At 34.9% G+C, this 22,301-nt stretch overlaps 1 protein-coding gene across 2 annotated transcripts in view; it reads left to right on the top strand.

Annotated features, from left to right (window-relative positions):
- Brf (Brf RNA polymerase III subunit) overlaps positions 1-22,301 on the top strand; it is a 375,147-nt gene that overhangs the window by 312,253 nt on the left and 40,593 nt on the right. For both annotated transcript variants that reach the window (XM_090407063.1, XM_090407062.1), the window contains 2 exons: positions 678-994; positions 16,958-17,009. In XM_090407063.1, coding sequence (XP_090263189.1) covers positions 678-994; positions 16,958-17,009 — 369 coding nt within the window. The remainder of the gene's footprint in view (positions 1-677; positions 995-16,957; positions 17,010-22,301) is intronic.

Here is a 22,301-nt window from a genome sequence, read left to right as displayed (position 1 = left end):
TTTTACACCCAAAGAGGTCCTTTGTAATAAGGATGAAATTAATTGCTTATACAAGCATTTTACAGTATATTCTGTTGTTTCCTTCCTTCTGACATTTTAGTCACATAAATTTCTATTCATGTCTGTACACCAGCAAAGTTTGCATATTCAGTTGATCTCTCAATTATGCAATCTTCAATTGATGAGACCCTCTGTTAACAAACTTTTAAATGGTAAGGTCAACCAACTTCTGGCATAGCACCACATAACTATTCTTCAATTAACTGCAACCTTAAGTTATCTGATCAGTAAACTGTTGGATTGGATGATTGAGGGATTACTTTGTGTGTGTGGGGGGGGTATTTTTATATACATACAGAAGTATCTTGGATTTATGCAACTTCATGAATAGCTGTAATTATGTAATAAACATCACACTTAGAAATACCGTTAAAGTGGAAAATATAATTTACAAAATTGTCCAAACTTTTTTGGCTATTGTTATACACCACTTTGATAATTTGTTATGTGGTTTTTGCTATTATTATTATATGCTAATCTATCCTTCTCTTTCATAAGATATTTGTAATCTGGTCTTAATTTGGTCATGATTTGTATTTTTGCTATGCACTTTATGGAAATTATCTGTAGCACAGGAACATATTTTTTTGCTAACGAATAATTTTTTAACTAACAAGAAAAGAAAACCAAGAAGAAAAATGAACCTACAAGCAAATTCTGCAGGGGAAGCCATTGAAAAGATGCTTCAGCATAAAAAGATATCATGCAAAATCAATTATGATGTACTGAAGAATTTGAATGCCAATCCTGATGTTACTATAGAAGAAAATAAAAATGCAGATCATGAAGAAAATCAGCCTACTCCTTCAGTCTCTGAAGTTCAACAGCCATTGCAGAAACCATCCAGATTTCATTTAAAATCATCAGCAGCTTCAAGAGATCCCTCACTTAGCAAACTAAAAGAAGTTATGTTTTCTATTATTGGCAAAGCAAGGTAAGTTTATTTTCTTGATAATCATTAGGTTGTATTATCAATTGTGTTAAAATATACCATCCTTAAATTTATTCAAGTGATATAAGTAGTATCATGAAATTTTAAGTTTTTAGCATTTCTTTTGATTTACAAAGTCTTTTTTTGAGATATGTATCAATCCCACACAAGAGAGAGAGATGGCAGAACTTGCAGTATATCAATGTACCATAATCAGGTAAAGGTTGAGAAAGGTAGGCGCTAGTGACATTTTTTCTTGAAAAGCTAAAGGTTAGTTGTTGGATAACACTTTATGAGGAAGACTATTCCAAAGAACAGAGGCAGGTTGAATAAAAGAGGAAGAGGAGACATAAGTTCAGTGAGTTTGCAGTCGAACTATGAAATGATGTTGGGCAGCTGCTGCACATTTCAATAAAACCAGTGGAGAGCTGAGGAATGTCAGTTCACTGAACAGTGTCCATGGAAGTATCTGCAGAAAAGACAGAAATGAAACACCATCTCTGAGTTAGTGATTGAAGAGAGTCAGAGAGAGAGAAAAATACTCTATAGAGTGAACATGAACAGTATTCTAAAGTGGGACAAAATTGGAATTTATATAGAGTTCTCTGAATGTGAAAAGCAGCATTTTGATCAGAAAAGGATCTTAGTTTTTTTACCATTTGAGGAAGAATTTGAAGATATTATGCATTTATGGTAAAAGTAAACATCGATCCAAGACAAGAGATCTGATCTTGTCTGGTTATTTGTGTATTATCAAATGTATGAAGAAGTTATTTGAGATCTTTATTTGAGAAAGAAGGCAAGATTACTTCTTAGTACCATTTAAAGTAACCATGTTATCCTCACTGAAGAATGGTATGAAAATCAATGTTTAAGGTATTGGCTGCAGAAGGTCTTGAAGCTTGAGATGTTTGTACAATGCAGGATTTTATCAAATGAGGAGGAATGGCATGTACCGTCATCAGCAGAACTATGGATAGTACCTACCTCCTCAGATCAGTAAGTTAAAATTTGTTCAGTGAGAAAGATCATTTATGTATAGCAGAAAAGAGATTTTAATGATTCTGTTTTGATGCCATCTGTTCACTTCATTAATTTTTCTCAGAACTCTTATCTCAGTGGTCTCCAGCCTATAATCAACTACTTGATTTCTAACCCACCTCCTCAGATCGATAAGTTAAAATTTATTTGAACACTGTTTTGTATACATTTGGTTTAATGTTTTGACTAATTTCTCTCTTGTTCCACATAAATTTATTTAGTTGACTCCCTCCTTACCAGTTTTGATTATTGTGTTGTCTATTTCCATATTTTAATTTGCTATCATCACTAAAAATTGTGTCTAAATGGCTGAAATACATTTATTTGTTCTGTAATTTTCACATTCAAGATGCAGCTGGCAATTTCAGTGTTCCTGCTTATTATCAGTCTGTCTTTTTATTGGCAATTTTCATGCCAAATTTATTACAGCGGTCATTCAATTTAGCTAAGGATTTCCCAGACTTGTACTGAATTTAAGAGTAATAACATCATCTGCATAAAATAAAGAGCTCAATTGAATATCTCCAATTTTGATCTTCAGCCTAATGACCTTCAGCCCTTATCTCACATCTGATTTTCTATCATACCTAAATGATCTGATGATAAAAATATGATGACAATAAAAAAAATGTCTTACTCTGTATAATGTTCTGTTTACCACATATTTATTGCAGTGTTGTGAGCAGCTTTCCTCCTGTTATCTTGTTATATGCATTTCCTAGATCTACAAAAAATTTAAATATAGATCCCTGTTATATTCCCATGATTTTTCAACCATTTGTCTTAGAGTGAAAATGACAACATCTTTTTTACCTGAACTCAGCTTGTTCTTCTCCATGTTTCCTTTCCACAATTTTTCTTAGCCTCTTCTCAAGTATGCTTGCATAAATTTTACCTAGAGGGTATAACTAATTCTCACATTCAGTTTTATTTCCATTTTCATAGAACTACAAAAGCTCTACTCCAGTTGTTGGGAATTTGATCCACTGATCAGGCCTTCTGAATTATGCAGTGCAACCACTATAAAATTTTTATACTGATATATTTTGAGTATTTCTGGATGAATATTATCTGCTCCATTTGCCTTTCCACATTTCTGGTTTTTGATTACCTTTTCTGCCTAAGTATTGATATGTACACACACACACACACCCTTATTGCTTTCATCTTGAATATTTTCTAATATCTTTCAAAGTAATTATTCCAGACAGCTACAATATCTTCATTTTCAGCTTTCATGTCACCTTTATTATTCGTGATTCCTTTTTCAGTATCTTTTTACTGTTTCTAAGCTCTTCAGCATCTCCACTCCCTGAACATTTTCTATATTCTTTCCAAAGTCTTCCCATGACTTTTGTTTACATACTCTTATACATGACCATGCTTCTTATATGCATCTCTGTATTCTCTCAAAGCACATGCTGACTTACTTTCTAGGAACTTTGGATATGCCTTCTTCTTTTACATGACTGCCTTTTGGTATCTTGTTGCATGCATTTTACCTCCCTGAGTCCACCATGCAGTTCTGACTTTTGATTCTTACAGACAACTTCACCACATGTTCTCTGGCTGAATTATTAATGTTTTCTTCAGAATCAGCTGTTGAGTTTCCTAAGTTTAGTTCCTGTTTTCAAACTCGTTTTGAACAACAGTGTTTGTATATTTGTGTCTACAGCCACACACACACACCCCTCTGACAGCTGTTTAACTTTGATTCTTTTTAAAACTTTCTTATGCAATTTTTTTTTTAGTATTATATATTCAATTTTATCCTGCTCAGAACTGAATGATCATTTAATATTTCAAATCACCTATGTACTCCTGTTTCCTGGACAAGTATAAAGTTATTATCATCAACAATAACATAGTCAGTGATACTTTTTAATTCTTGTGTCTTCTCTCCGTGTAAATTTTTGCACATATTTATGTTGAACGATAGTAATGACTAGTCCGTATCCTAAACAGAAATCCATAGCTTGACTTTTTTCTCCGCATTTTCTCAAGGCATTTCTATATGTCTAGCATTCATTTCATATTCTGCTGTTCAGATCACTAACAAGGACAAACTTTTTCTTATATCAGTTGCCTTCTCTACTGTTGGACATAAGCACAAACAAGTTTCATTTTCCAATTTTCAATTTTGATGTTTGCTTACATCGCTCTATTGATATTACCTGCCATTCAAGAAGGTTATTCTCATATTCAGTGTCGAATACTATAGCTTTTCCTTCCTTTCCTTGATAATTATTGCCTGAATGCAACATCTATTTGTTATTTAGAAGAATCCCTCCTGTTTTGACTTCTTTGTCTCAATAACACTGATTATGTTGGCATGATATTTCGCTCATTCTTCTACCAGTTTCACTCTCTCGTTTGTTAACATTGCCTATCTAATATTCTGCTGATGGTGAGTTGGAAATTGTTCCAATAACTGACTTTTCACTGTTTGCCTTGGTTCCCAGATGAAAATAGGGAACAGTTGTCTGCTTAAACAAGGCAATACTCTAGGTGGCATGAAATTCCAGCATGGTGTGCCATCTTTTTTTGTGTGTTAGTTTTTAGTCATAAGAATACAATTTGGTACAATAAAGAGGCTATTTTTTTCAGCGATGTAAATTAAGTTAAGGGGATAATAAATCCCTCATTATTTTAAAGTCGCATACGAAACTCGAAGATCGAAATCTAAGAATTTCATGCCGAAGAACGTTCGCCGAGTCCAAACGTAAGTCAACACCTGGTAGCACAACACTAGGGCAACTTGGAGCAAAGGTGGAGCAAGTTTCGATCACTGTCCTTAATATTTTCTTATAATGTAAAATGCAGCTCCTGAGGGTTGTATTACTGTTTTGCATTATGAGGGAAGGTCACTACCCAGACCGGTTTCGACCTTTATTGAGGTCTCATCAGTGAGTAGGTAGACCTGGATAATACCAAGGTTTAAGTGAACAGAACTTACATACTTTACTAAACGAATTGCCAGAAAGGTGTACCCATATATTATTACTACAATAAAGAGCCAAGAGGCTATTTTTTTTCGGAGACATAAATACGACGAGTTACATATTCGGCTTTAAAATAATGAGGGATTTATTATCCCTTTAACTTTAAATACAATTTGGTATTAATTAAATTCCAAATTGGCAGCTCATCCTCGATTGTTCACTATCCATGTAGATACCTACTAACATAGTGCACCACAAGAAGGTGAGGATTGAACATTATCTCATAAGCCCCATTTGGTTCTTCACAATCCTTAAAAGGCATTGTGGAATTCTCCACACAGTTATTTAGCTTTGACTTTTAAGCAACCCCTGTAAATTATTTGCCAAAAATTTATGCCACAATCAGCATAAGAGGCATCAATGGGAAAGAAATGGAACTAGCAGAAGAATTGGAGAAGTACCAGGTTGACATAATTGATTTTTACCAAAACAGATAAGACAAAAACATTTGAAATTCTTCTAAATAATAAATACAATATTTAGGCAATGATGTTCAAAGAAATGTAGGAATAGCCATTGGATTCATCACTAAGCATGAGAATAATCTTCTTGAATGGCAGGCAATATCAAGGGGGAGGGGAGACATTAAGATGGGAAATTGGAAAATGAAACTTATTTGTGCCTATGGTCTCACAGAAGGAGGAGGGAGGAATTTTTCAAGTCATTAGAGAAGACAACTGACACAGAGAAGAAATTAGTCCTTGTTGGAGATCTAAACAGTAGAGTAGGAAATGAATCAAAGTCCAGCAGTTTTAAGAGGTAAACTGTAGACTCAAATATACTAATATCATTCAAGTAATATTGAAAGAGCATGAAGATAAGAATCAAACCTTGGAGACTTATTGACAAACTGTGATAAAACATTGATCAATTCAGCCAGGGAAGCTTGTGGTTAAGTTGTCTATAAGGATAGAAAAAGCAGATCATCATGGTAGGTTCATAAAGTTAGAGGCATTCATAGAAAAGAAGAAAGCATATCGAAAGGAACATATGATACACAGAACAGGAACCAGAGCCTCATTCTTTGTCATTTGGAAGTCTCTCATAATGTCTTTGTAACCTATCAGTTCTCACTTATGCCAATAACCATCGAAAGACCTTGCAAACTACAAATGAATCATACTTCATATGTCAGTTGATGCATGTGACTGATCTACATTTTTTATTAATGTTATACATTTCAATAACAGTTGAAATGTATAACATTAATAAAAAACTAATATCATAACATGGCATCCTCTGTGAAATAATTTTATAGCTGTTAAGCATGAAGGTGGTCTTAAAATGGCTATCTCCAAAATTTCTGATAAATTCATAGAGGGTATACTTGTTGAAGTTTGAGGAGTACCTCTTGATACTCACTCGAAAAATAGCCTGTCAATCATTGTAATGGCATCTGTGTAATGCTGTCATTTTCTTTTATTTAATATTGGGTGAAGGGATGTTCCATGTGTTGCCAATCAGTCCTGACTTGTTATGCTAGTGAATATTTTGTTCATGCTGTTTATAGCAGTGTTAGTAAATCTTCTGTTCATAGAAGCTGATTTGCAAGCCTAGATGGGGTGTTTAAAAGTATGGAGTTTCTCTTCAGACAAATGGATTTATTTTGGTAGGTGAATTATACAGGGAATAATAATTAAATGAAAAAAAGGAAACTATACATAATTTATATACAATAAACATGGTCAGATGTTCCTCCAGTATCTTGCATAATCAACTGCTCTTTCTGTGCAGGATATAAGATCCTCTTTTGCACAAGGTGATGGAAGAAAGGGACAAGAAAAAAGGTGTTCCATGGACTGGGTTGTCCCACACTCACAATTGTCTGGGCCAGTGAGGTAGCCCCATTTGATGAGGTTTTGTTTGCAGCGTCCTGTCGTCCGGAGTCTGTTTAGGCTTTTCCAAGTATTCCAGTCCAAGTGAGCACCACGTGGAAGATGTTCAGCTGTTGGAATACCAGTATTATTTTCAGGATATAACAATGCCCTTGCTACCATGTTTTCTGTGCAGTGTGACCTGTGAACATCCAGAAAATGGGATGGGGGGGGGGAGATCCTGGTAATCTTGCACTACTTTGGCCTCTGCTTCAGCAAGACAAATGGATAAAAGTTGATCATTAATTGTATGGTTAAAAGTGGTGTGAAAAAGATAGGAGGTTGGAAGAATAGTCTTGCTGTAATCTTGCATGACTTAACATGTTTTATTAACTGCTTATATTTTGCTGAATTTCAAATCAGCATCATCAGAGCACAACACACTTGTACATGTATCAGTGAGTAAGTCACTTACTCATTGTTGCATGTACAAGTGTGTTGTGCTCTGATGATGCTGATTTGAAATTTCAGCAAAATATAAGCAGTTAATAAAACATCTTTTGATTAAATTGTTTGGTGTTAATACCGTTAAAAATTAAGTCATGAATAGCTGTCAACACCTAAGTTTATCTGTTAGATTGTCATTTTGCATGTCAAGAGATAGTGAGGAGAGGGGGGATATTTTAATGGATATGGTATTTTATTCATTTACAGGGATTGTAGCCTTTGGATAAAAGTTTTGTTTATGTAATTGAGTTCTGTGGCATATTCTGTTTCACTGGATATAGTGAACGCCTTATTTGTTAGTGTTTTATAGTTACCATATTGTTGTATTGGGTGATGGTATGTAGATATCGTACAGTGTTTGTGTGTGTGTGTTTGTTTTCTATAAACAGAAAAAAAAAATGAACCATTTGAAAGATACTTGACTAATGTATCTAGGAAGTGTAGAGAGTTATATTTGATTCTTTTTTTTCTGGTAATGTGTATTTTTGCTTAAATTTTGGCCTAATTGGCCGAGTCATTGGCATATTCACTCCAACCAACATGCTGTGGGTTTGTATCTCACTGTGGGCATGGTTGATTTATAAATATCTTTAGGTAGTAGATGAATTTCATTGCCAGTGTGAAACTACCATCCCACCCTGTTTGTCCACAAATTGTCCACAAATTATTGGAAGTCTGAAGCAACTTGAAAAAGTTCCATGTTTGGTCTCTGGAGCAGGATTTCCAGTTATCTAACCCTCATTCCATCCTAACTAGGCTAACGGCCTTTTGTGGGTAAAATTCACATAAAAAAAAATTAATAAAAAAATATGTATAATGTGCTTCAGTCAATGGTCTCTAAAATATTAGTTATAAACATATAATCTAAATAACATAGCCATACAAAATGTAAGAGTGTAGCTGTATTGAGGGCTTTGTTCTCTAATATTCTCTATAGAAATTGCCTGGAGGGAACCCACTGCAATCCAGTTTGCTTGTGCGTGCGTGTAAAATAATCTATATGAACAGTGAATTTGAAATATGTAAATGGGTTGGATTAATAAGGTTGAGAGTTTATTTTAGTGACATTTTTTAGTTCACAATAAAGTTTAGTATTCAGGTTAGTCTCTATTTATGACTGTGTAACATACAACAGAGTCTTAGTAAGATCATGCTTGTCATATTGCATGTCATGCTTAAATGACATGCAATAGCCAATTGAAAATATTCCTTATTTTAGACTGAACCATTTGCAACAGCTGACAGAAATTCCATTGTTTCAGAGAATAAGAAATTCTAAAATTAAACTCAAAGCATAGTCAGTTAAAATTTTGCATTTTAATCTAATTATTAGTTAAAATCCTGTCTCTTTTCTCATCATCTTTCATGATGCTTCTGACAATTTGTGGACATTCATAATAACCAACCACCAAGCCAATGCATGCTCAAATAAGCAAAGCAGTTGAGTTAATTCATTGACTAAATCCTTATTCCATACATATACTGCCCTTCACTTTACTCTGTCATAATAATTTCAGCCTAATTATTTACATAATTCTCTCTAAATAGAGAGAATTATGCATAGCACTCTGATGGTAATTTCTTTTTAGAAAGATTTAAATAGGCTTTTGGCTTGGACAAATGAGCGGGGTTATAGTTTTAATATTAATAAGTGCAAGGTGTTGCACTTTGGAGTATAAAAATATAAGGCTGTGTACTATATTGATGGCACTGTATTGCAGGAAGTGTATGAGATTTGCGATCTGGGTATGATGGTTGCCAGTAGCCTGAAATTTGGATGGCACATTGCAAGGGTTACAAAGACTGCCCATCAGATCCCTACACTAGCATGTAGGGATAAGGAGATGATTTTGCCACTGTATAAAGTTCTGGTCAGACCACACTTGTGTTTAGATTTGACCTGGTTTTCATTGTGATGTAGAAACATTGGAGAGGGTCCAGTGGCAATTGACTAAGACAATATCAGGGTTCTGGAATATTACCTGTGGGGAGAGGTTGAAGGAATGTGGTTTGCAGAGTTTGGTAGATAGGAGGAAAAGAGCATCAAGAAGGGGGAATCTCCCTTCACAATGCCCTGCTACCATGTTTTCTGTACGGTGTGACCTGTGGACCAAGAAAATGGGGGGAGGGGAATCCTGGTAATCTTGCACACTATTTTGGCCTCTGCTTCAGCAATTGGGCAGTCCTGGATGGCCTGACTAGGATCAGTTGGTTGACTGCTGAGTCACTGAAAACTCCTTGAGCAAGCAATTGATCATGTTTCTCTATGGGCTGTTAATAATGGGTTCAAGTTTTCAACAGAAAAAAAAGTGCCTGTGTACACTTCTGTTGAAAATGCACTCTTCACCCAGATCCTGAATTAAGAATGGGATGAACTCTTATTCCAGTAGCAACAGAAGCTAATGTCTTGGGACTCATCTTTGACAGAAAACTTACATTCCTTGCACACATTCACAACTAAAGGAAAAGTGCAAGAGTGCTTTGAATCTCCTTCACATTCTATCCTCTACTGAATGGGGATACAGATCGATCTTCATTGCTTTGTCTTAATCATGCACTTATACATTAAAAGCTGGATTATGGGTCTCAGTTCTATGGTTCTGCAAGGCAGAATAACCTTCAATGGTTGGATCCCATTCATCATCAGCGTATATGGATAGCTACTGGTGCCTTTCACGCATCACCCACTCAAAGTCTTTATGTTGAAACAAATGAACCTAGCTCTATCACTTAGATGGAAACAGTTGCCTCTTAATTATGCCCTAAAGATAAAATCTCTTCCAGATCATCCTACATGGACTAGTTTTCTTTGTGTCAGAAGCTCAATACCACACGTCAGACTACCATACATCCTTTCAATATGTTACAGAGACTATGCAAGCTGTTGGCACGAATGTTGACAGCCTACACCAAACATATCAGCATCCCTCCATGGCAAGTTTGCATGCCATCCTGCAACCTCTCACTTTGTCAACTACAGAAGTCTTATACCCCATCATCTGTCTACCTGCAATTGTTTAATGAATGCACATAGAGCAATCCACTGTACTGATGGCTCAAGAACTGATACCTGTGTTGGCTGTGCTGCTGTGTTTCCTGACATTACTATCTCCAACCAGATCCCACCTGATTGCAGTAATTGACTGATTACAGCAGAGTTGCTTGCCATTCAGCTTGCATTTGTGCATATAAAAGAAAACCACTACCAAAAGCATGTAATTTATACAGACTTGAGCTCTTTACAGGCTATCTCCTCTCCTATGTATAATCCACATCCAGTGCTGTCTGAGGTATTATACCTGTTGTACAAAATGAAAATCCTTAATTTTTATGTTTGCTTGTGCTGGATTCCCAACAACATTGGGATTAAGGGAAATGAGACTGCACATGCAGCTGCTACATCAGCTCATAATTTCTAAATGTACTGTTTGACAGTACCATATACAGACTATAGACAGTTTATACGATCAAAACTAATTGCTCAATGGCAGGAAGCATTAACAAACAAATTATATGACATTAAGCCTGAAATTAGGCATTGGCATTCTAGTCAACATAGAAAGAGAAAAGAAGATGGTGTTCTTACTAGGTTTTGCATATATCACAGTCATCTTATACATGCTTATTTACTGAGGACTGATGACCCTCCCATGTGTGACAAATGCAATACATATCTTACTAATTGTCATATTCTGATGGAGTACCAGCACTTTACACTAGAGAAGAATGAAATTTTTAACTATCTAGCCAAGCCACATACACTCTGGCAGATGTTATGAGACTCAGACAGATTGCATGATTTTTTAACCTTCTACAAAGAATTAATCTGTACAAACACATTTGACTGTAATTTTGTTTATATGTAGATACTGCATTGCTTAACTTAATTTTTGTACATACATATTATTTACCAATTTCTCTTTGAATGTTTTATGTACTGCTGTAATTTTATTTATATGAAGATACTGCATGATTTAACCTCATTTTTGTACATACATATTATTTACTAGTTTATTTTTGACTATTTATGTACTGCTGTGAACTTTGCTGTAATTTTGTTTGTATGTGGATACTGCATTTCTAAACTTACTTTTTGTGCATGCATATTGTTTACTAATTTCTCTTTGACTATTTATGTACTGCTGTGACCTTTGCTGTAATTTTGTTTCTATGTAGATACAGCATTGCATGGCTTGGTTTTTGTACATGCATATTGTTTACCAGTTTGTCTTTAACTATTTATGTATTACTGTTATCTTTGACCTTGTGTATTGCTGTAACCTTTGTTATAGCACAATATGACCTTTGCTGTTTTTACTCCAGTAAACTAACCAACCAACCCAACATACTGACCAAGGCAACAAACTTTACTCCTTTATTTCTGATACTCCTAGCATTCACGTACAGACACAATAAGCTACCTGCATGTTCTTTCCTTTACTCTTGTATGTAGTCTGCATGACATAGTTTGACAACTTGCAGATCTCTTATAGCATTACAAAAGAATTAAAGAACATTCCTGCTATAACAAAGGTTCCTCTAGTTTGTTCATCCACTTTAACATCACCATTGGTAGTTTTACTAAGGAGACACAAAAGTTTATGACCTTAGCCAGGCTAAGCAAAATGAATCTGAAGATATTGTTTCATAGATTCAATAGGCTAATCAATCTGAAAGTAGTGATTATATATGTGTGGTTGTGTTAATATTGTATAATAACAGCTGTTTGCCACTTTTCATATTACAAGGATACAGTGAGCAGTGACTGCATTTGAATATTCTCTCTACTACTGGAAGGTAGGATTTAGTTCTTCTGGTAAATTATCTCTGCTTATGGAAAGAAAGAAATTACTGAAAACAAACTTATGGTTGTTGAAGAACACAAATTATTGTTCCCCTTTATAAAGCTACATCTGGACTACTCCACATATATTTGGTCACCTGATTCCATGGGGTTGAAGAAGCTGTGGAGAGGATTCAGAGATGGGTGACAAATATTGTGCTAGGTCTATGAAATGCTCCGTATTGAAGGTCTGTAGGCTTCAAAAAGTAGCTGATAGGTAAAGAATAGGAGACATGATAGAAGCATATAAGTTATTAGAGGGATTTTATAGGATTGACACTAAAGACTTTTTCTCAGCCTGTAGTCACCTATGGAAATTGTGACCACAGGCTGAGAAAAGAGTGTGGTTAGCAAAGGTGTTAGGACGATTTTTTGCTTAGAGAGGTGGTTAACAGGTTGTCAGAGGTGGCTGTAAATGCTTCATCAGTGAATGAGTTTAAGGAGAGGTATTGTGTGAATAATTGGTCTCCTGTGATGAGTCTTTTGACTCCATGGAGATACCTGAATAATAATAATGTTCAGCTGAACTGGCTGTGCCTCTGACCTGGCTGTATAATTTGAGTCTCAGCAGAGGAAGGATTAAACAAGATTGTAAAAAATGTTTAATAATCCCATTACACAAGGATGGTGCAGAGACTGAAGTGTCTAACTATTGACCTATCAGTATATCTGAAGTGATGTTGGTGGTGAATATTTGGTGAAGAACATGCATACAGACATGGTTTGACAGACAGGCTATATTTTACAAAGAGAGACATGGATTTACTAAAAGGAGGTCAGGTCTAAGCAATTTGCTCATATTTTGTAATAATGTTATGGTTAGACAAGAAGAAGGGTAATGTCATTATACTGCTGGACTTTGATGAGGCTTTTGACAGGATACAGCATGGAAGGTTGCATAAGTTGGTGGATATGGTATTGGGTTATGAACTATGAGCTTGAACTATAAACTGACAGATGTCAAAAAGCATGGAGGGGGGGGGACCAGTGGTGTACCCTAGCAATCAGTCAATGGTCTATTATTATTCATTACATTACATTACAGTTTTTACATTAATGATATTGGAAAAGATTTCAGAGGAGACATATGGATGTTTGCTGATGATGCAAAAATATCCATGGTAATCAGGAATGTGTCATAAGAAATGTGTCTGACCTGCAGCAGTGCTGCAGGTCAAACACATTTCTTATTACAGGATGATTTTGAATAAGCTGTAACTATGTGAAAAAAATGCTGTCAGTTCAATACTAGTAAATGTAAAGTATTGAACTGATAGCCATTTTATATTGGTGGAAATATGCTAGAAGAAACAGATCAGGTTAGGGATTTTGGAATTTTAGCAGATAGGAAGTTCAAGGGTCATATAACAAAGATTGCAAATACAGCTCGGAAGATAATTGCAATGCTGAAATGAAAATTGGCATTTATGGATAAGGAAGACATTTTTCCTCTTTAGTAGGCCTTGTCTGCATGGTTAGCCTAGTGGCTATACACTTCACAACCATATGTGAAGTGTATACTTCACATATGGTTGTGAAGTGGGGAAGGAGTGTCCTAGGTTCGATTCCCGTTGACAACGTGAGGAGCTTAAGGATCTTCCTCAGCCATAGCTAAGTTAGCTGGTCTTGGGGTTTTTATCCTGCAAGCAGGCAAACCGGCCTGTGAAAAAACACGGATTAGAGTCATAAATACGGCCCTTAGAGGATGTAGCAGAGGAGTGGCAAACCGGCTGCATTAATATGCTAGTAACTTTTCATTAGGAATGGACTCAACCTGTCCTAGGATGGAGGATAGGAGTAGGCCTTGATACAACCTCATCTGCATTATTTGGTACACATCTATGGTGCATATTTCCAGGCTGATACAAATGCAGTGGAAAGGGCACAAAGAAGAGTGTTAAAGATAACAGTAGGAATGTGAAATGCAGATTATAAGGCCAGATTGATTTGTGGACTTCAGATACTAGCAAACAGGAGAAAGAGGGATGATATGAGAGGTATTGAGGCTTATAAAATTCTGAACGGATCGTATAGGATACCAGTAAATGGAATTTTTCATTGTATGGGAAGAGAACAAGAGGGCATCCAAGGAAGTTGAGAAGGAGCGTTTTCAAGAAAGAGATGAGAGCTAGGTTCTTCTCTCATAGAATGGTGTGTGATTGGAATTGTTTTCTTTTGAAGGTGGCAAGTACAAGTAGTGTGCGAATTCAAGAAAAGGTATGACAACTGGAATGGGTGATGTGTAGCCTCCCTCGAAGAGTCCCTGACTTTCTAGAGATCTCTGGATGTAATAAAAAGAATATACAAAATCATTAGTAACCAATCTATGTTTATTAATGATTTTGTATATAATTACTGTAAACAGTATTTGATTAATTAAATTATTTATTTTGCTATATATTTGGAGTAATTTCTGACTTCAGCTGGAATGTTTTCTTTATATTAACATATGAGTCTAAAATTAGTAATAGCATTTCCTAATGATGAACCTGACTAAGATATCAGTATTAACCATGCTACCGGCCAGGACATATATATATATACATTCAAGTTACTATGGATGCGAAGTGCATATTAAAATTGTAATGCCATTCTTATTACATTGAAATATATGATGGATACGAAGCGTATGAGGATGCGTATTTGATTCATAATGGCCGGTAAGGTAGTTAAAAGATAATAGAAAAATCATCAATTCAATCTCAGGCTAGTAAAAGTCACTTTCATCATTTATATTGACATCACATTTCATATTGGATGAAATAGTTGTATTAAATAATTCTGATAGTGAATGTATAGGTAAATTAGGCTTATGATTCACAGGCCTTTTGGCTGACAGAAGATTTGGATGGGAAATGTCCTATCCATATCTTTTGTCATCCATTTTTGGCCTTCCTATTTATAGTGGTATAACATTGGTTAGCCAAAAATAGCAGTTCCTTCTTTTTTTCTTTTTTTTTCTTGACTTTGTTGAGTTGATTTCCTCAATTGTTAAATGCAAGGCAAACTATGTTTTTTGTTTTTAGTTAAAATTCCATGTTTATTTTACTCTCCATATTTCATCTGAAAGTATACATAATATATATTGTTTGTGACACTGTATTCTGTATGAAGCTATCACAGATATTGCAGAATTAAACACCCTCCTTCCCAGTGGCGGCTGGTGAAATTTTATGTGGGGGGGTGCTGCCTATACAAAATAAAAAAAAAAATTATTTTTTTCCTATTCAGTAACCAATTTATCAATCAATAAATCTACAGATTTATTAATCAATAAATTAATAACTTAATTAATTAATAAATGAATTAACGCCAGCCTATGCCGGTTCCGGAGCCCGGATAAAATTTGGGGGGACTAGATGGTACCGTGAACTCCCGTAAAAAGGGAGAATGCAGTATCATCACACGAAATTATTATTATTATGTCATGAGGAAGAAGCAGTGGTGGCCAGTGAAATTTTAAATGGAGGTGCTGCCTGTACAAAATAAAAACAAATTATTATTTTCCTAATCAGTAACCAATTTATTAATCAATAAATTGGTTACTAATTAGGAAAAAAAGAATTTTTTATTTTTATTAATCAATAAATCTACAGATTTATTGATTAATAAATTGTTTACTAATTAGGAAAAAAATAATTTTTTATTTTTTTATTTTGTATAGGCAGCACCCCGCCATTTAAAATTTCACCGGCTGCCACTGCTTCTTCCTCATGACATAATAATAATAATTTTGTGTGATGATACTGCATTCCCCCTTTTTACGGGAGTTCACGGTACCATCTAATCCCCCCAAATTTTATCCGGGCTCCGGAACCGGCATAGGCTGACAAATCAGACCTATGGCTGGGTCAGTATTCCTGACTGTAATCCGTGTGTCCTCAAACCAGTTTGCCTGTTTGCAGGATGAAAAACACCAGATAAACTGGGGGAAAAACCCTGCTGTCCACGCCCAAGACCGGCTAACTTGGCTATGGCTGAGGAAGATCCTTAAGCTCCTCACGTCATTGACGGGAATCGAACCTAGGACACTCCTTCCCCAGGCATATGGTTGCGAAGCGCAAAGCCACTAGGCCAACTGCGCAGACCATGACATAATGTATAACAGAAAATGAAATGTGCACAATACTACAAATACAGTATTCCCGATATACTTCTATAAACAGACAAGTCACAAAACCATGCTACATGCTTCCATAACATACAGTTTCAACTTGACACAAAAAAAAAAAAAATTATGCTCACTGTACCTGAATTACTAAACTACAGCTCAACCTTTTCATTCCCTAAATTGGATACTAATTAGGAAAAAAAAATTATTTTTTTTAAATTTTGTATGGGCAGCACTCCCATTTAAAATTTCATCGGCTGCCACTGCTCCTTTCTCATAACATAATGTATAACAGAAAATGAAATGTGCACAATACTATAAATACAGTATTCCCGATATACTTCTATAAACAGACAAGTCACAAAACCATGCTACATGCTTTCATAACATACATTTTCAACTTTACACACAAAAAAAAAAAAAAAATTATGCTCACTGTACCTGAATTACTAAACTACAGCTCAGCCTTTTCATTCCCTGAAAACTCTAAAGTTGTAAAATTTAATTGGAAATGTGTAGGGTGGCTTCTTATAATATCTAACCAATAAAATGGATAGATATTATAACATTTCATATTAGAAAGAAAAATATTCATTAGAATCTCTTTTGTTTTGAATTTCTGTGTTTTAAACAAATTTTATGTTATAGTAAACGAAAAAAATCATCAGAAGAACAAGATGAAGGAGATCAAAATATCCAGGTAAATTTAACTCTGTTTTCGATATGTGCATGCATGATTAATTAATTAGAGCACAAAAAAAAAAAGAAAAAAAAGTAGACCTTCACTGACAAAATCAAACAAAGAAAGCAAAATAAATCTTTGCATGTGCATCATTGACAGGGATAGTACCCTAACTTTGAAGATGCTTAAATTTCTGTATTAACAGTTGGAGTACTTATTTAAGAGTAATATAATTGCCAGCCTAGTTGACTGTGTTGTAGAATACTCACCATTCTATGGAGTCACATTGACATCAATAGTGTTTACTACTCATCATGAGTGGTAAACACTGTTGCACACAGAGCTCATCAAACTGTGTTTAAAACTTATTCAAAGTGTCTGCATTCACCACGCTCTCAGGCAGTTCATTCATTCACAAACATTTCTTACTCCCTTGCTCACCCCCCCCCCCCTTCTTAAATAATTTCCAGGTATGAGCTATTGTTCTACTTCCTCTCTCATTCTATTGTAAAAAAATTTCCACATTTAACAATTTCCAAATTTAACAGTCCCTTACCAACATTCCAAAGACCTTAATCAATCTTCTCTGGATCCTTTCTAATATATCCTTGTCACTATGAAAATCAGCTGACCAAATCTGCATAATAATCTATATTATGCCTGATCAAGGGCCTTATGCAATGGAACCATAACCTCATTATTTCTGCATGTTAAAGTCCTTCACATCGTTGCCATAATCTGATGCAATGAGTTCACAACTTGTGAAGTGTGATTCCTGAACTTCAAGTCCCTGTCCACCATCACTCCTGAATCTCCCCACCAAGTTTATGCCTTACGTCACATTGTTGCCTACCAAATTTCAGAACCTTACATTTTGCAACATTGAACTGATCGTTACATTTACTTTCCCATTCATTACAGTCTATTCAAGTCCTCTGTAAAGCTACAACTTCTGCTTGATTTCTTATCATTCTCCCCCATTTTGCATCATCTTCAAACAACTGTATATTTCCATTTAAACCTGTTCCATGTAACACCCACTCAGTCACATCCTCTGATGTGATTATGATCACATCTAAGAATCTCGATCCATCTGTGCCTTCCTTTACATGTTGCCTAAGGTAGTAGTTGTCTTTCAAGAACTCAAAAACTTAATTTTTCCTTACTCCCAAATACTTTCTCTTCATTACAGTCTATATTACCATAATGGTCACCTTTTTCTTGTTCACTAACCCATTTCTTCATCACCACCCTCCACATTCCCTGGCCTATAGTAGCAGCCAACTAAATATCTCTTCCTATCCACTTCCACCTCATACCGTACTGCCTCAAAACTGTTGTCACTATTTCCCTCTTGCATCTCTACCTTATGTGGACATAATTTCCCTGCTATCAGCAACAGCCACCCTCCCCCCATTCCCTTCTAGTCCTTTCTATCCTCACAAAAAATATTTGCTGTTCCACATTTGCTTTATTCCCATCAAGATATCATCCTTAACGGAACTTGTTAACTTAACTTAACTTGGAAGTAGAGGAAGATGTTGAAGAATTTTTTTTTTGTTGGAAGTTTATTTTGCACTTGGTTAGAGTATAATAAATTTAGTTTAATCCTTTATCCAAGTGTGAGCAAACAAAGTTTGCACCTGAAAGTATCTTCAGGACTGGGGTAAGGTTGTACAACACCAGGACACTCCTTGCAAAGGTGGAGCAAGCTACCAACACTCCTATCTCAGTATCTCCCATAATGCAAAACACATCTCCTTGCGGATATGTCTAATGTTATGCATTAAGGGAAGGGCCACAACCCAGACTAGTTTCGACCTTTATTGAGGTCTCTTCAGTGGGAGCCAGGCCCAAGTGGAGATACCAGGCAGAAGCATTAGCAGGTCATCTCTACCTATAGGAGTTGCCAAAGCAAGGAGTGCCCTGGTGTTGTACCACCTTACCCCAGTCCTGAAGATACTTTCAGGCACAAACTTTGTTTGCTCACACTTGGATAAAGGATTAAACTAAATTTATTATACTCTAACCAAGTGAAAAATAAACTTCCAACATCTTTCTCTAAATCCAGAGTAATTTATTAAAAAAGGGTGGCACACCATTTGGCAACTCCTATAGGTAGAGATGACCTGCTAATGCTTCTGCCTGGTATCTCCACTTGGGCCTGGCTCCCACTGAAGGGACCTCAATAAAGGTCGAAACTAGTCTGGTTAGGGCCCTTCACTTAATGCATAACATTATACATATCCACAAGGAGATGTGTTTTGCATTATGGGAGATACTGAGATAGGAGTGTTGGTAGCTTGCTCCACCTTTGCAAGGAGTGCCCTGGTGTTGTACCACCTTACCCCAGTCCTGAAGATACTTTCAGGTGCAAACTTTGTTTGCTCACACTTGGATAAAGGATTAAACTAAATTTATTATGTTGAAGAATTATTGGAGATGCATGATCATGACAGAGAACTGACTTCTGACGAGCTAAAAGAACTTTTCAAGCAGCAATGTGAACAAAAGGAAATGGAAATTTCATCTGAAGATGAGGATGGAGAAAGAACAAATTACGACTGCTGAAATCAAAAATGTTTTGGAAAAGTGGGAGGAAGTTCAAAATGTTGCTATGAAATGGAATCCAAACAAATCCGAGGTTATCAGAGCTGCAGATATATTTAATGAAAAGTCCATGCAATTTTTCAGAAACATTTTAAAAAAGAGGCAGAAGCAAACAACCCTAGACATGTTTTTTACATGTCCATTTGTCAAAAAACTCCGAAGTGAGCCCAGTTGTCCTTCTGGTGAAGATTGATAATTAAAAACTTTTCATGAACAATTCATTTTATTAATGTTAATTTTTTTATAGCAAATACATATACATCCCAACTGTATAATAAATAAATGATATTTACCATATTTTTATGACATTTTAAATGAGTTTTATCTGCATTTTTAATATGTACTATGGTTGTGGGGAGGAGCCAGAACAAATGAATCGATTTTCAATAAATCTTATGGGGAATCGCGCCTTGGTTAATGACGGTAATCCTGGAGCGAATTACCGCCGTTAACCAAGGCACCAATGTATTACATAACAAAGATAATTTGGATATATGCTTTTAACTATATAACAATTAGTATAAATGTAGATTTATTTTACATATTTATCCATCTTGCTTTAGCCGCCACAAAATTTCTAATGAATCCATAATATTATTTTCAATTGATATAATTGATAAATCCTTTAGATGCTCTCCAGACATTGTTGACCACAAATAATTTTTTATTAGTTTCAGTTTTGAAAAACTTCTTTCCCCTAATGCTACGGATATTGATAATGTTAAATAAATACACATCACAATTGCAGTATTTGGAAACGTGTCGGTTAATTTATTTTTGTATATATAATTTAAAACATCCGGAGGAGCCGACTCTTTTTTAATAAAACATTGCAAAGTTTTTAATTCCTCAAACAAAGTCATACCATCAATATCGCGATTCTATCTCAGTTTTAAGTGCAAATCTTTACAATGTTTCATTAAATCTTCATCACTCCAATCTTTTAATTTGCTAATGTCTCTTATAACTTTAAAGGCCTCGCTATGTTGTTTTAAGAGTATGAAGTGATTGAATCTTTCCATGACTGAAGTTATTGTCGTGTCTAAAATCGCGAAGAAAAAATTTATTTTAAAATTTTGTTTAGGATCATGTGTTGTCTCATCTGATGCTTCGTAACCAAACATTTTTGTTTTTTGTTCTTTTGTGAATGTCTGGAAAAATAGGATCAATATTAAGATCATTTGCTACTTCTTTTGTTCTAATAATATTTTCAAAATATTGGTCTCTTCGGCGAGTATTTAATTCTTGTATAACATAATCAAGATTTTCTGTAATTTTTCCTATATCAAATGTTGGATTCTGCATTCTTTTGCTTGCAACATTTACGAGACTTAAGATTTTGTACCAAACATGAACAGAGCAAATAAATCTTTGAAATTAAGTTGCCTGCCTTAACTTTAGAATCGATATCTTTAGTTTCATTTTCTGTAATATCAAAAAGAGCCTGGTAAATTTCCTTGATAGTATTTTCAAGTGGCTTTATTGCTTCTACTCTACTTTCCCACCTAGTAGCAGAAAGTGGTTTCAAATTTAAAACACGAATGTTTTTTTAATATAGCCCAATGCTTCACAGATATTGAAAAATAATTATATAATTCCTGTATTACCCCAAAAAAATTTATAGTTTCACAGGATATCTTAGCTGCATCATTAACTACCAAATTTAATGAATGAGCAGCACACGGAATGAAAAAAGCCCTTGAATTTATTTCAAGAATTTTTTCTGCAGTCCATTATGTTTTCCTCACATATTTGAACCGTTATCATAAGCTTGGTCGCGTAAATCTGAAATGTTAATATTCAATAATTTAAAATAATTTTTATAAATTGAAATAGTTCTTGCCAAGTGGTATTTTCTACAGATTGAAAACCCAAAAAATGTTCATGAATTTCTGCTATATTTGTATCTTTATTTTGATTAACAAATCTAATAACAATAGATAATTGTTCTGTGTGGCTTATATCCAAGGGATTAACACGCTTGGTTAGACTTTAAAATAAGAAGAGCGTTAAAAGTTGTCCACCAAAATAAATAATAATTGCTGAAATTTTCCCTTAAACTTATTGTTTAACCCCTTAACCGACTATTATTTTTAAGGTGAATGGCCCAAGACTGGCTATTTTTTTTTTTATTACAGAATTTGATTTTTCAGATGTTCATCATCATCATCAAATTCCTGACATGTACCCTCAAGGGGTGTACAGGATATGATAGTACTACATGAAAAATTTACATCATTACTAACTTTCTATCTACAATTTTCCTCCAAATCAGTCTATTACTTGTCAAGACACCAATATTATCATTATCAGATTTTATATTTCTATCGTCTAAGGCAGTGCTTCCCAAACTTCTGGATGTCAGGGCCCCCTTTGCAAAAATTAAAATATTTCACGGCCCCCTCGAAAAAAAATCGTAATAGAGAGATATATTATTATAATATTTATTGTATTTATATTCAATACAAAACATACACAGTGACTATTGCAAAAATCAAATGCATATATTACATTTTTTGCCTCTTACCGTTTGGGAAGACGATGCAGGCTGTTCTGGTAAAATATGAAATACTGTCCTTTTTTTTGAGTCTGTTTCTGCTTCTTCTGATTGTTTGCGGTTTTTTTTTTTATTTTTTATCAGCCACTTATCCATCTCATTGTTAAATTTTTTAACGTACAATAGAACAAATAATATCACCA

The sequence above is a fragment of the Typopeltis vanoorti genome, chromosome 17, assembly GCF_054136105.1.
Source record: "Typopeltis vanoorti isolate ZY-2024b chromosome 17, IOZ_Tvanoo_1.0, whole genome shotgun sequence".
Taxonomy (NCBI): Eukaryota; Metazoa; Arthropoda; class Arachnida; order Uropygi; family Thelyphonidae; genus Typopeltis; species Typopeltis vanoorti.
This window is presented reverse-complemented; position numbering and strand designations above follow the sequence as displayed.